Genomic DNA, 12,760 nt, shown 5'->3' with positions numbered 1-12,760 from the left:
ACTTACTTTCTACGGTAGAAATGGTATTCTACAGTAGAAATTCTACCGAATTTCCTTCTGCAAAATCCTTGATTCTTAAAAAAAATATAACCAATTTGAATTTAAATGACATTATTTCCTGTTTAAAAGATTTTCCAGTTGCTTTTTCAGAAACATTAAAAATAATATCTTTAGTTTTAACTTTACCTATAAGTACGGCTTCTAATGAAAGATTTTTTTCTTCACTTAAGAGAGTCAAGTCTTATATTAGATCAACCATGGGAGATGAGCGCTTAAGTGACTTATTAGTGGTTAGTGTGGAGAAAAAAGAGGCCAATAAAATTAATCTAAATGATGCTGTAGATTCATTTTTAAAGTTGAAAAATCGAAGATATCCACTAATGTAATATAATATGTATTAAGTAATTATTACTTTATGATAATAAATGTTTTTATTTGTGTAACTAAATGATTTGTTATTAAATTAAATTTAAGTTGTTAAATTAAAATTAGATGTGGAAAAATTTAGAAATATGAATTAAGTATATTGTGCCATTTTGAACAAGGTTTAGTTATATTATTTATTTTGAGTGTGCAGGGAGAAAAAATGTATAGGTTAGGTTCGATTAAGTACTATTAAGGTGCTTTATATCTATAAATTTGCTTACCAAATACAACTGGCATCCACAACATAATATAAACTTATTAAAAGTACCTACACATAGTTCTTCAAAAATAGTAATAATATTGTGATGTTTTCATACTAATATAAGTGATGTATTAAATACATTTTACAAATATTCTACAGTTTTTGTCCCCACTAGACCCCCCCCCCCCCAAAAAAAAAAAAGTTTTCTATGTGGCCTGGTAACAATTTGAATGGCCTGCAAACATTTTCGCACCAACAAAAAAAAAGTTGAAATGACGCCCCTGCCTTGGAGTTGCCTCTGGGCACCGACAAAATTTGTTCCGCAGTCGGTGAAGATTTCATCTGGCAGGCCACGGCGAGCAACAAAACGATTCAGTGCTGCCAAAAAAGGCATCTGTCGTTAAATCCGAGACCAGCTTTAAATGGACAGCCTTTATGCTGAAACACACAAATAATACAATATACACCTTATAATGACGGGACTTGCGTAGTCAGCTTTCTCGCATTGTTAAAGGGCCAGCATAATCTATTCCGACTCGTGAAAAGAGCCGACATTCTGAGACTCGTGAACGTGGCAAATCGGCCATAATTGGTTGCGGACTCACTCCGGATAATTTTACACATCTTTTGCATCGGCTAATTACATGGCGGATTAGGGTTCGGAGTGAAAGGATCCAAAATGTGCGTTCTATCAATGTGGTCATTACACGTGGACCGCTGTGACCGGTAACCAAGTGCCAATGACGTACTATTAATAACGACAAATGCGAGGTTTTCGGCAGCAATATGGGGTGTTTACGATCTTCAGACAAGTCCGAGTTAGATAACCGACCACCGACACGTATTAACCCAATATCATCCATAAAGGGTCGCAGACGGGCAATGTGCTTGTCGGAGATCGGAAGTTTAGTATTTAACTCGTGTAACACCTCTCCGAACGCCAAGACTTGTGCAGATCGAGCAACAATCAACGTCGCTTGATTCAACTCTAAGTGAGTTAAGAACGCTGAGGGTGTGTAGTCGGGTCGGCGACGCAGAATCACATGACGTAGACGAGCGATCACTCGGATCATATGAGAAAATGACGAGAATCGGATGAACCATTCGACCAGAACTTCAGCAATCAACGTTGTTCGAGTCGGGGACTTTACTTCGGGAAGTTGATCGACAGGTATGGAAGTGAACATAGTCTTCCACTAGGAAGTTAGTTGTTTCAACAAGGCGGGCCCTTGCCAATAGAGTTTATGATCTCTTAACTCAAGTGGCGACAACCCTCTCGACGCACAATCGGCCGGATTCTCAACTGACGCGACATATTTCCAAAGGCAATATGGTAATAACGAATGGATTTTATAAATTCAGTTGGATACAAAAACCTTGAATGCCTCGTGGCGAACTGACAACCATTAAGGAACGATCTTAGAATCAGACCAGGCAAACACGTCAATTATTTCTAACTCTAATGACAAAGTACTCTTAATGCGAGCCATCCAACGAGCTAGTAAAAGGGCGGCTTTTAATTCTAACTTAGGAATCGTCTCGGACTTTATTGGTGCCAATTTAGTTTTGGTACCAAGCAGTATAACGAGTGGGGAGCCAGACGAGTTACCTATCCGTATGTACACCGCTCATATGCGCCGCAGAATCCACATAAGACGCTGTGTAAAGACAAATCGAGGAATAGACAACTGTTGCAGGACCGGCAACTCGGACACTGGTTGACACCATGGTTCGAGAATATTTGGCGGCAAATTGTCGTCCCATGACAAATTAGCACGCCATACACGCTACATCAATTGCTTCGTCAGAAAAATGACTAGAAACAACAGCCCGAGGGGATCGAGAACGCGTGCGATGAATGATAACATGCCCCTCTTCGTAGTCACGAGAACTTCTGATTGGAACACGTAGTGGAAGGAATCATCACGCTGACTCCAGCGCAGGCCAAGCACCTTTACACCATCAATTCCTCCGTCGTCAAAAGACAAGGGGTAACACATAAGATCTTCCTGAGGCACAACTTCCAATATTTCAGCGGTATTACTCGACCATTTTTTCAAGTCAAGCCCGGGTCGATGGAGTACAGAGATAAAGTCCCTTTGCACTTTGATGGCTTCTTCAATTGAATCTGCTCCAAAGCATATGTAGTCAACATAAATGTGATAATTTAATATTTGCTTGACTGACGGGTAGTCCGAACAGTCATTCTCTGCTATATGTTGGAGGACTCGTAATGCCAAGTAAGGTGCACAACTGAGTCCGTAAGTCACCGTATTAAGCTCAAACTCTTGTATCGAGTCGCCTGGGGACTCTCTCCAAAGGATATGCTGATAATGCCGGTGTTCTGGGGTGATTAAGATCTGTCGATACATTTTACATATATCTGCTGTGAAGGCATGACGATACAGACGAAATAACAACAAGACACCGACAACTTCTCGCTGAAGCTTAGGCCCTTGAAGTAAACATTGATTCAGTGAGAGACCAGTGTGGCTTTTAGCCGACGCATCGAACACAACTAGGATCTTCGGATTGATTTCAGAAGGGCGATACACGGCGTGATGTGGTATAACGTAACTGCCTGTCGTGGACACCGGTGTCATATGCCCCAATAACTTGTATTCTGACATAAAATTGGAGTACAAGGAACGTAACCTTGGATCAGCCCCAGTTTTCTTTCTAACTGTTGAAAGCGTTTAAGTGAAACCACCCGTGAACCCTCGAAACTGTCATCGGATACTGTCTGCTTGAACGGATGTGGTACGGAAAAACGACCTGTTTCCAAACGTTTACACCCCTGCCGGAATATTCTCTCACATTTTCCATCGTCGGTGAAATCCTCTGGGGCCGCCTCGGGTTCTTCCACTTTCCAGAATTTGTCCATCATTAATTCCAACGACGTGGTTAAGGAGATTGGACACGAAGTTAATGGCTGTTGAATGGGGTCTGATATAGGACCTACAATTATCCAGCCAAAAATAGACCCGAAAGCGGCTGGGTAAGAGCTACCAACTGAGACCCGTTTTCCGTTTATAATTAGAGCAAACAAGTCAGCACCTAACAGGAGATCAATGGGCGCCGCAATTCCAAATGAAGGGTCAGCTAGGGCTAAGTTACTATATTGATTTGTAATATCACTTGGTAAGGAACACCTTGGCATATTTGTAGTAATACGAGGAAAGACCCATGCTGGTAACACTGGATCCGAAGAAAATCTTGGTTGGATTTTGAAGTTAACCAAACCTTGAACACTGTGGACAGTTGCTCCGGCTAACCCAGACACAGGCGAGGACCACTTTATTTTATGCAATTCAAGTCACTTCGAACATGCCGCTGTTATTGCATATATTTGTGAACCTGAGTCCACCAGCGTACGATCAGTGTGAAGCGTACCAGTGACATCTTGAACATGTACTAGTGCAGTACCGAGGAGCGCGGAAAATATATCAGAACGACCCATACATGATGCAGTAGATGGAGCGTTAATTTGATTTGATGATGTCTCTCGTTCGGACTGTTAACTAGGTTTCGCCCCAGCATCTCTGTGAAGCAATAGGTGATGATGATGAGAGCATTTGCTACATGACGATTTGGAACGACATCTTTGCACCCAATGGCCCGAATGTAAGCAGCGGAAACAAATACGATTCTCACGCGCCCACTTTGTTCGCGTCTCTACGGACCAGCCTTTCAAATTTCCCACAAATATTAAGGTGGTGGGCTCCTTGGCAACATTTAAAACTTGGTGACGGTTGTGGTTCATCTGCCGTAAGAAACGACGGATCGCGGTGAATTGGTCGCGAACAATTGATCGCCGGTGAATTGATGATCGCGGGTGAATTTATCGTGAATATAATTGGTCGCTAAGATAATTGATCGTCAAACGAACAATTTTTATTTATTATAGTAATTACATCCAATTATAATTATATAATATAATATATAATTATATCCAATTTACAATGTGCAGATTAACAGATGTAATAATTTTATATAGGTACTATTATATGATGTACACACGAGATAATTGAACTAGCGTGGCAATAACTTAGATAAGCTTATACGATCGTTATCGACTTATCGTCATCTATATTCCGATGGTCGTACCAATTTGTCATTACATACTTGCATTTGTTAGTCCATGCTAGTACGATATTGTGTGTGTTTACTGTTTTTTTATTTTATAATAATGGAGTTCATTAAGAGTGAAAAAGGCAAAGATAAATTAATTTATAACGGCTATATGTATACTTTTGAAAAATTTGGAACCGAAGAAAAGTCAATATGGAAATGTGACCAATATAAAAAAATGAATTGTAAAGGCCGTATTCATTTTCTTAATAATGAAATACTTAAAGAAATACAACATAATCATGTACAAGATTGTGGAAATATTGAAGCTGCCAAAGCCGTTAATTTGATTAAAAATATGGCTACGCAAAATGTGGATTTAAGTACTCGCGCTGTAATTAGCTCAGCTTCGACTTCTGTAAGTTAATATTAAATAAATCTGTCTCAGTATTTATTGTATATTTTAACTAAGATTTTTTTATAAGTATTTAAAGTTCAAATTAAAAATGCAAAAAATGCAAAATAAAATGCACTTAAAATGGTTTTTAATTTAATTTTTATATTTATATTGCAGATTGTATAGGATATTATAAAAATGTGTTTATTTAATAAAAAAAAATTAAAATGTTGATTGAATTTGAATTATATGTGAAACTTTTTTTACAAAAAACAAAGTTAAAATATGTGAATTATCAGAATTTAATTAAAAATACCGGAAAATGAATTTAAAAAGGAAAATGTGCGGGCCGGGGACATATAATAATAATAATACGCGCGTCCGGTCACCAAACTGCTTTGTACGCTGCACTCACACACCGACCCGACCTGTATTACGTGTGTATTTGTGTATAACGATAATAATAAATGTGTACCTATAACTATAATATAAAATACTATAAAATACCTAAAATATAAATACCTATAAAATACTATAAAATATGGCAATAATGCCATCAGTGTCTGTCTGAAGGAGAACAGCACGTCGTATTCGACAAAAAGAACAAGCCGTTCCACCAAACCCAAAAACTTTATTAGAATTGATCATACCAGACGATTATAGAACAACATTTGACGGAAAACCTTTTTTATTGTTTGACAGTGGTCCTGTAGAAAATAGAATTTTAATTTTCTCCACCCAAAAAAACCTAAAACTTCTACAAAAATGTGAACACTGGTTTGCTGATGGAACTTTTTCTACGTCACCAAATTTATTCTACCAAATTTACACTGTTCACGGAATTCAATTTAACAATGTTTTTCCATCAATATTTGCATTGCTACCAAATAAAACGGAAACCACATACGTTAATTTCTACAACGCATTAAAAACATTGAACGAATCATTAAATCCAAAATCAATTATGGTTGACCTTGAAAAAGCTGCGATTAATGCAATTCAAAGTGTTTTTACCAACACATCAGTTCGTGGGTGCTTTTTTCATTTATCGCAAAGCATTTGGAGACGCTTGCAAAATTTAAGATTCCAAAAAAGGTACATGGAAGACTCGGAATTTGCTTTACAAATTAGAATGATGGCAGCACTTAGTTTTGTACTAGAAGAGGATGTAGAAAATGCTTGGAACGAACTACTGGACTCAGAGTTTTATTCACTGAACGAAGAAATATTAACACCTTTGACAAATTATTTTGAAGATACGTGGATTGGGTGTCTTGATCGAAGAAATCGAAGGAAACCAGCATTATTTCCAGTGAAGCTGTGGAACTGTCATAAATATATTTTCGAAAATATCCCCCGGACCAACAATTCTGTTGAAGGGTGGCATAATGGCTTTGCATCTAGTTTGAACGCATGTCATCCAACTATATGGAAATGTATAGATTCGTTCAAAAAGGAAGAGAGTCTTATGAAGTTACAAATAGAACAACTAATTGCAGGAATGACGATGGGTGTTAAACGGAAGTACAAAGACCACGCAGAAAAAATTATAAAAATATGTGACGACTATCATAATAGGAGTAAAATAGACTTTTTTAAAGGAATAGCCCATAATTTTCAGCTCCAACTTTAAATAATTATAAATTAAAATGTATGATTATTATTATTATTATTATATTATATTATTATTATTTTTATTATTATTTTTATTTATATTATTATTATTATTTTTTATACTTGACGACTATCACACTAGAAGTAAACTACAAATAAATTAAAATGTATAATTATTAATATTATTATTTTGTATTATTATTATTATTATTTATTTATTTATTATAATTTTAAATTTACTGTGAGAAACTTTAAAAACATAAAACTCGGATGTGTACCTATATTAAATATTAACTACCTATGTAATTACTATAATAAAATAACTAAAAAACTAAAAATGTTCGTTTGACGATCAATTATCTTAGCGACCAATTATATTCACGATAAATTCACCGGCGATCAATTGTTCGCGACCAATTCACCGGATACCAGAAACGACGAATGTTGAGACCGCATTGGTTTGTTAGATCTTTTTAGTTGTGCAAAGGCGTTTCCCTGCGAACGCTCCGATTTGTTTTTTGATGATGAAGAAGTCCCGCCCTTAGATGCACACGGATTTTGCAGCAATTGAAGAACTGAAATGCGCTTCTTGATAAATAACACTAGCTCGGTTACCGTGGGAAATGTACTAACGAAACGTTCTTCGAATTTTGCGCGACAGATTGCGGGTAGACACCGAGAGGCTAGTGTAAATAAAATAAAGTCACCTAGGTCCGGAACGTCCGTAGACTTGAGTACCGATATATTTTCGTCAAACAATGAAACGAACTTAAGTAAGTCGGTCAGTGATTCCTGAGATGACATTTGTACCGTTATCAACTTTTACACCAATGAGCTAGCTACTAAACGAGGCCGATCATAAAGAGCTTGTAATGTTGACCAACTCAATTTGTAATTATCTCCGGAAGTAGGAATACCGCGCACCACGTCAAGAGCTTCCCCTTTAAGGCAACCTAGCAAGTAATACATTTTGTCTATGTCCGACAAGTTAGGCCGCTGGTCTACCATGCCTAAGAACCGGTCACGAAAAATATCCAATTGTAAATATCACCGCTAAGACTCGGCAATGGGATTTTGGGTAAGCAAGTGCCATCCATTGAGCTCACAGACAATGGGGGGGGGGGGCACCGGGAGAACTATTCGATAGATGTTCAGCACCGCCCGGACCGATCCGAACTGAACCGAACCGATCACGGAGTTAGACCGTACATTGCCATTGACCACATTTGCTGGTTGATTGTCCTGTGTTTCGCCGAAAATCGATTGTGAAGGCGATGTATCGGGTTGAGTACGCGCGGATGCAAACGTTTACTCCCGGTAAGAATTGGCAGTCACCTTAGAAAACGCAATTAATTGACGCATTTCCGTACCCACCTCACACGAGTAGTCGGACGCCGAGCCTAATTCTATTAAGCTATCTAATATGGCATCATCCTCCATCCTGAAGGAATCCCAAATGCCATCAAGTTCTTCGACCAAAATTAGCAGCTGCGGCACAATGTTCGGTTCGTCCGCATACTTCTGCGCTATCGCATATATTGACCGTATACGATCGACATAACCGTCACGCTTGTATATGGCTCTGGTTTTAGCAAGGGTTGCGCGTGTCTCGGTAGATTCCCCATTCATGATTAAATGAAAAATCGTAATTCATTACCAAGTACCATACGTGCAATAATGAGATATATTTTTAAAGATACTTTACTTGAAAAATATAGCTACAAAGGTTTTAAAAAGAAGAAGGTGTTTTACACATTATCAATATGTCCTATGATATTTGGTAAGCTCTTTTTCATATTGAACCACAAATTTGATCTATTTTATAAGTTATAAATTATAATAATCTGTTAAAATTTACAGAAGCAATAAAACATATGAAAAAGTTGATTTAGTAAATTAAAGTAAATTAAGTAAATTTGATGCGATTGATGTTGAAACACCATTGAGGAATTTCATTTCATGGGCTAAATTCAGTGATGCATCCAAGAAAACTCAATTGGATACCCATATTTTTCCAGTTTAATATTGTATAATATATTATAAATGATAAAAAAAAAAATAGTTATTTGATTTACTGCAGTTATAAAGTTATTATTTAAGTATATTTTATATACCTATTTATTAATTTATAAACCTATGTATATTGTGTATTTACTATACATTTTAATGAAGTCACATTTTCTCTTTATACATTCTGTCATAATTTGACAATTTGCTTATATTCAATTTCATTTTTAAGTTTGTGTTATAATAAGAACTTTTTATTTGTATTGCAAGGTAGCAAATCAAATATGTGCAATATTTTTGAATATTATTTTATTAGAACAAATAGAAATTAAATTATATGATTGTAATGATTATTTGATATTCTGATAAAACATCAATAAAATGATAAAACAGTATTCTCAATTAAGGGTTAAAATATAACATTTTAAAATTATTATGCAAACAGAATTTCATTAATATTTAACTAAAATATTTTATAATATTTATATTTAAAATGTTGATATGACAATACATCTGTGGCTAAATGACAACATATGAACGTTGAAATAAAATTTTACCGATCAATATCCAATAAAAAAAAAACGTTTATATAATCAAGACATTAAAAATTTGATAATTATTTTACATCAATTGAATATAATCCTGCTATCTGGGAATGGATTGACGGGATAAATCATGAACAGCTTATATCAGAATACATAGCATTTAGTAAACGCTTTTCCGAATTAATAAATAGTTCAAAATTACCAACTACACTTTTTAAATGCCAACCCAATGAAGCAGTTGTATCTACTGATGAAGAGATTATTTCATCTGATGAAAGTGAAGAATCTATCGAAACTCGTGTTAAAAGTGTAATTGATCCAGGAACAAAAAAACGAGACAACTATTAAGTAACTACTTACTTTTAAGCAACCATGATTTACATATGGCATTTCCTAATTTGTTTTTGGCCTATCAAGGTGTCGCGTTCAGCTCTTAACAATATATAATTGAAAATATAAAGTTAAGGATGCCTTCACGGCCGGCCGTTAGGTAGCAGCATTTACAGCGCTAACAGCCTGTGTTTTAAATAAAATAATGAAATACAAGAATATAGTATAATGTGATTGATAAATTAAAAACAATTTTAATGGTATGATGGTATTTCGTAGGTTAAACAATGAATAGGTATAATATTTAAATTGCCAGCTCTGAATATAATAATTATTAACAGACATAAAAAATGGAAAAAATGCTTGAAAGGCTTACATATTTATATTATGAATTAATGCTTGTTTAGCATATGAATATAATGGCAATATATGAATGAATGTGATTGATTATCACATATGAATATAATATAAAAAATACAAGTATAATGCATTGTTGCTTGATTAGCAATATATAATAATGTATAAAAAAGATGTAACTGGCCTATGCCAGCTCAATAACAACAAGAAAGTATGATAATATAAATTTGAGCCTGCTGGCTTAACTCAAGAGTATAAAATATAAGAAATTGGCCTTAGCTGGCTCAATACAACAGTATAAATAATAAGTTGGCCTAAGCTGGCTATATAAAAAATATAGCAATGATAATAATGAGGCTCGTCAGCCTATTAGCTGGGAACTGTTGTCTGTTGGTGGCTTCAAACCTGAACGCTACCGTCTCGGGATGCCCACACTTGTACAATAAAAAATAATACAATATAAAATAAAATGTGTGACAATCCCGAGAACGTACGACCAACGAACCACCAGTTCAATGACTAATACAACCACAAATGCACCACAAATAATAATAATGCCACAATCTAAAACCACGTGGTTCAGTAAGTACGCCTCGAAGCCCTGAATTGGGGGATAATAATTAGAACCTTATATTATAACTAGCTGAATTACCCGTTGTTGCCGGGTTCAAGTATATAAATGTATGTAACCTGCCAAGATTAAATTTTGCTAAATCTATTGAAATTTAAATTAATTACGATTTTTGAAATAATATTTTATACATATGATTATTATCATAACCTATTCTATAAGTTATAGGTTTTGGCGGCAGAAGCTTTGTTCACGATAAATTTTAGCTCTAAAGGTTCAAAATAAATGTTTTACTAATAGTTTTTCAATATGTTATCTACAAAACTTCTTTGTAGACAATGTTCTTCACTGATCTATTAGTAGGCGACAAAATCACCAAGCTATTGGGTGAGCTTACGCGTGAGCAAGCTACGTAGAACTGCCCATGTGAAAAACAGTTTTCTCGCAAATCTATTCCTGCAAATTTAAGAGTTTGGCCTTGAGACTTGTTTATAATCATTGCAAAACAGACTTTCAGGCGAAACTGTAATCGTTTAAATTCGAGCGGATGATCATTCAGAATTGAAGGGATTCGTGGTACAAACACAGTTTTCCCTTTTGTACATCCTGTTAAAATTGTGGGTTCTACTATATTGCGATGTAAAGCTTTGACTTTAAGCCTGGTCCCATTGCACAGTTTAGGCGGTTTCAAATTTCGCAACAACATAATAGGTGTGCCCACACGCAGAATAAGCCTATGATATGGCATGCCCGGTGGTTTCAATGAATTTAAAAATTCAACCGGATAATTAGTTGCATCGTCCATGTTGACCACCGTATCTATCGAAATATATACTTTTTCTTCCCCTTCAAAAGACATCAGCAGTGTATCATTGACAGCCGCCGCTTGGTCATTTTTTGGAGTGAGTATAGCACGTACACACAACCATTCCATAGGCTGCCGCTTGGTCATTTTTTGGAGTGAGTATAGCACGTACACACAACCATTCCATAGGCTTATCATGAATATGAAAATATGAAAATAGATTACCAAAGGATAAAAATTATTATGGCTCCATTTTGAAGAAAAACGGAAGACAATTGGATTATGTTGTTGGCATTTATAATAATGTTAAAGACATAACTCAAAGCCATGAGTTATTGTTCAGTGACTTTGACACACTATCAATATATACACCTGAAAATATTTAAAAAATGTGGTTGAGTAATTTTGTGATTGATATAGCACTGGGTGAAATGAGAGAAACATAATACGAGCTTAAAAATAAAATAAAAATATTGAGCTGTGATGTAACGGGTCATTTAAATAATGATCCTTCAAAAAAGATTTCAAATTTGGATACTATAGTTGTTCCAAAAGAGAGTTTACTTGTAATGCCATTACATGTAAATGGAAATCATTGGGTAATTATGTTTGCGGAATTTGATAATCAGAAATTCTATTTATTTGACCCATTCGAAACTACGGAATATAATAAATGTAGACATAATTTTGTGACCATACTAAGTGAACTGAAAAAAAATCATGTGTACAGGGAGGTAGGAAATGCGTGGCCTGAGATGAATTTTCAACTATTTTCTGACTATCCTAAACAAACTGATGGTTATAACTGTGGAGTTTATGTGTTGTACTACGCAGAGTGTATGATGAAAAATAAGATTGACAACGCAAAATTCAATGAAGAATTTATTCAGCCCAATGGTATATAGAGAGGTGTTAAAAGATTTATTGTTGGAAAAATCTGATTTAATGAGAGATATTTGTTTGTATTGTGGGTGTACAGACATTTACACAAAGAGATAAAAAAGGACAACATTGATTGGGTTCAATGCGACACATGTAATAGACGGATAATACTACAATGCTTGTCAAGTGTAGAACAGACATTAGATGATGATGATAATTTTGAATGTGTTTTGTGCATGTCTAATACAAAAAATAAAATAAAATAAAAAGTAAGTATTAATGAATAAATTAAAGAGGTTAATATAACATACATAAAATATAAGTAATATGTATATGCCAATTTAGAAATAAAGAGAAAGAGTGGAGTAGGCCTATGTTGGGAAACCACTATAAAAAAACGCGCCAAAATGCAGTACCTCCAGTTTTATTGAATACCTACAATGCTAAGGTGGCGTGGAAATCTGTTAACATGTTTAAATATACTGGTATATATTTAACTTAGATAGCTGTCTAGATACTGAATGTGTAAGTTCTGAAAACCAGATTTCACTAG

At 35.2% G+C, this 12,760-nt stretch overlaps 3 protein-coding genes and 1 pseudogene across 3 annotated transcripts; 1 reads left to right on the top strand and 3 right to left on the bottom strand.

Annotated features, from left to right (window-relative positions):
• Positions 1-1,119: 1,119 nt before the first annotated feature.
• On the bottom strand, positions 1,120-1,815 carry LOC107171324 (uncharacterized). The gene has a single exon (XM_015521563.2). It carries the CDS (start codon positions 1,813-1,815, stop codon positions 1,120-1,122), a length of 696 nt encoding a protein of 231 aa, XP_015377049.2.
• Positions 1,816-2,415: 600 nt separating this feature from the next.
• Positions 2,416-3,231, bottom strand: LOC107171323 (uncharacterized). Its single transcript, XM_015521562.2, has one exon. It carries the CDS (start codon positions 3,229-3,231, stop codon positions 2,416-2,418), a length of 816 nt encoding a protein of 271 aa, XP_015377048.2.
• Positions 3,232-10,836: 7,605 nt separating this feature from the next.
• LOC149061159 (ATP-dependent DNA helicase PIF6-like) lies at positions 10,837-11,472 on the bottom strand. Its single transcript, XM_089230860.1, has one exon. It carries the CDS (start codon positions 11,470-11,472, stop codon positions 10,837-10,839), a length of 636 nt encoding a protein of 211 aa, XP_089086986.1.
• A 62-nt stretch (positions 11,473-11,534) lies between these two features.
• Positions 11,535-12,473, top strand: LOC149061158 (uncharacterized; annotated as a pseudogene).
• The last annotated feature ends 287 nt before the right edge of the window (positions 12,474-12,760 follow it).

This window comes from Diuraphis noxia, unplaced genomic scaffold (genome assembly GCF_037042655.1).
Source record: "Diuraphis noxia isolate RWA-SAM2 unplaced genomic scaffold, SU_Dnox_SAM2 contig0001, whole genome shotgun sequence".
Taxonomy (NCBI): Eukaryota; Metazoa; Arthropoda; class Insecta; order Hemiptera; family Aphididae; genus Diuraphis; species Diuraphis noxia.
Note: the sequence above shows the minus strand (reverse complement) of the source record. Positions and strands in the feature narration are given on the sequence as shown.

Coding starts and splice junctions, on each gene's coding strand:
- LOC107171324 (XM_015521563.2), bottom strand. CDS start 1,815: ATGTTCACTTCCATACCTGTCGATCAACTTCCCGAAGTAAAGTCCCCG.
- LOC107171323 (XM_015521562.2), bottom strand. CDS start 3,231: ATGACACCGGTGTCCACGACAGGCAGTTACGTTATACCACATCACGCC.
- LOC149061159 (XM_089230860.1), bottom strand. CDS start 11,472: ATGACCAAGCGGCAGCCTATGGAATGGTTGTGTGTACGTGCTATACTC.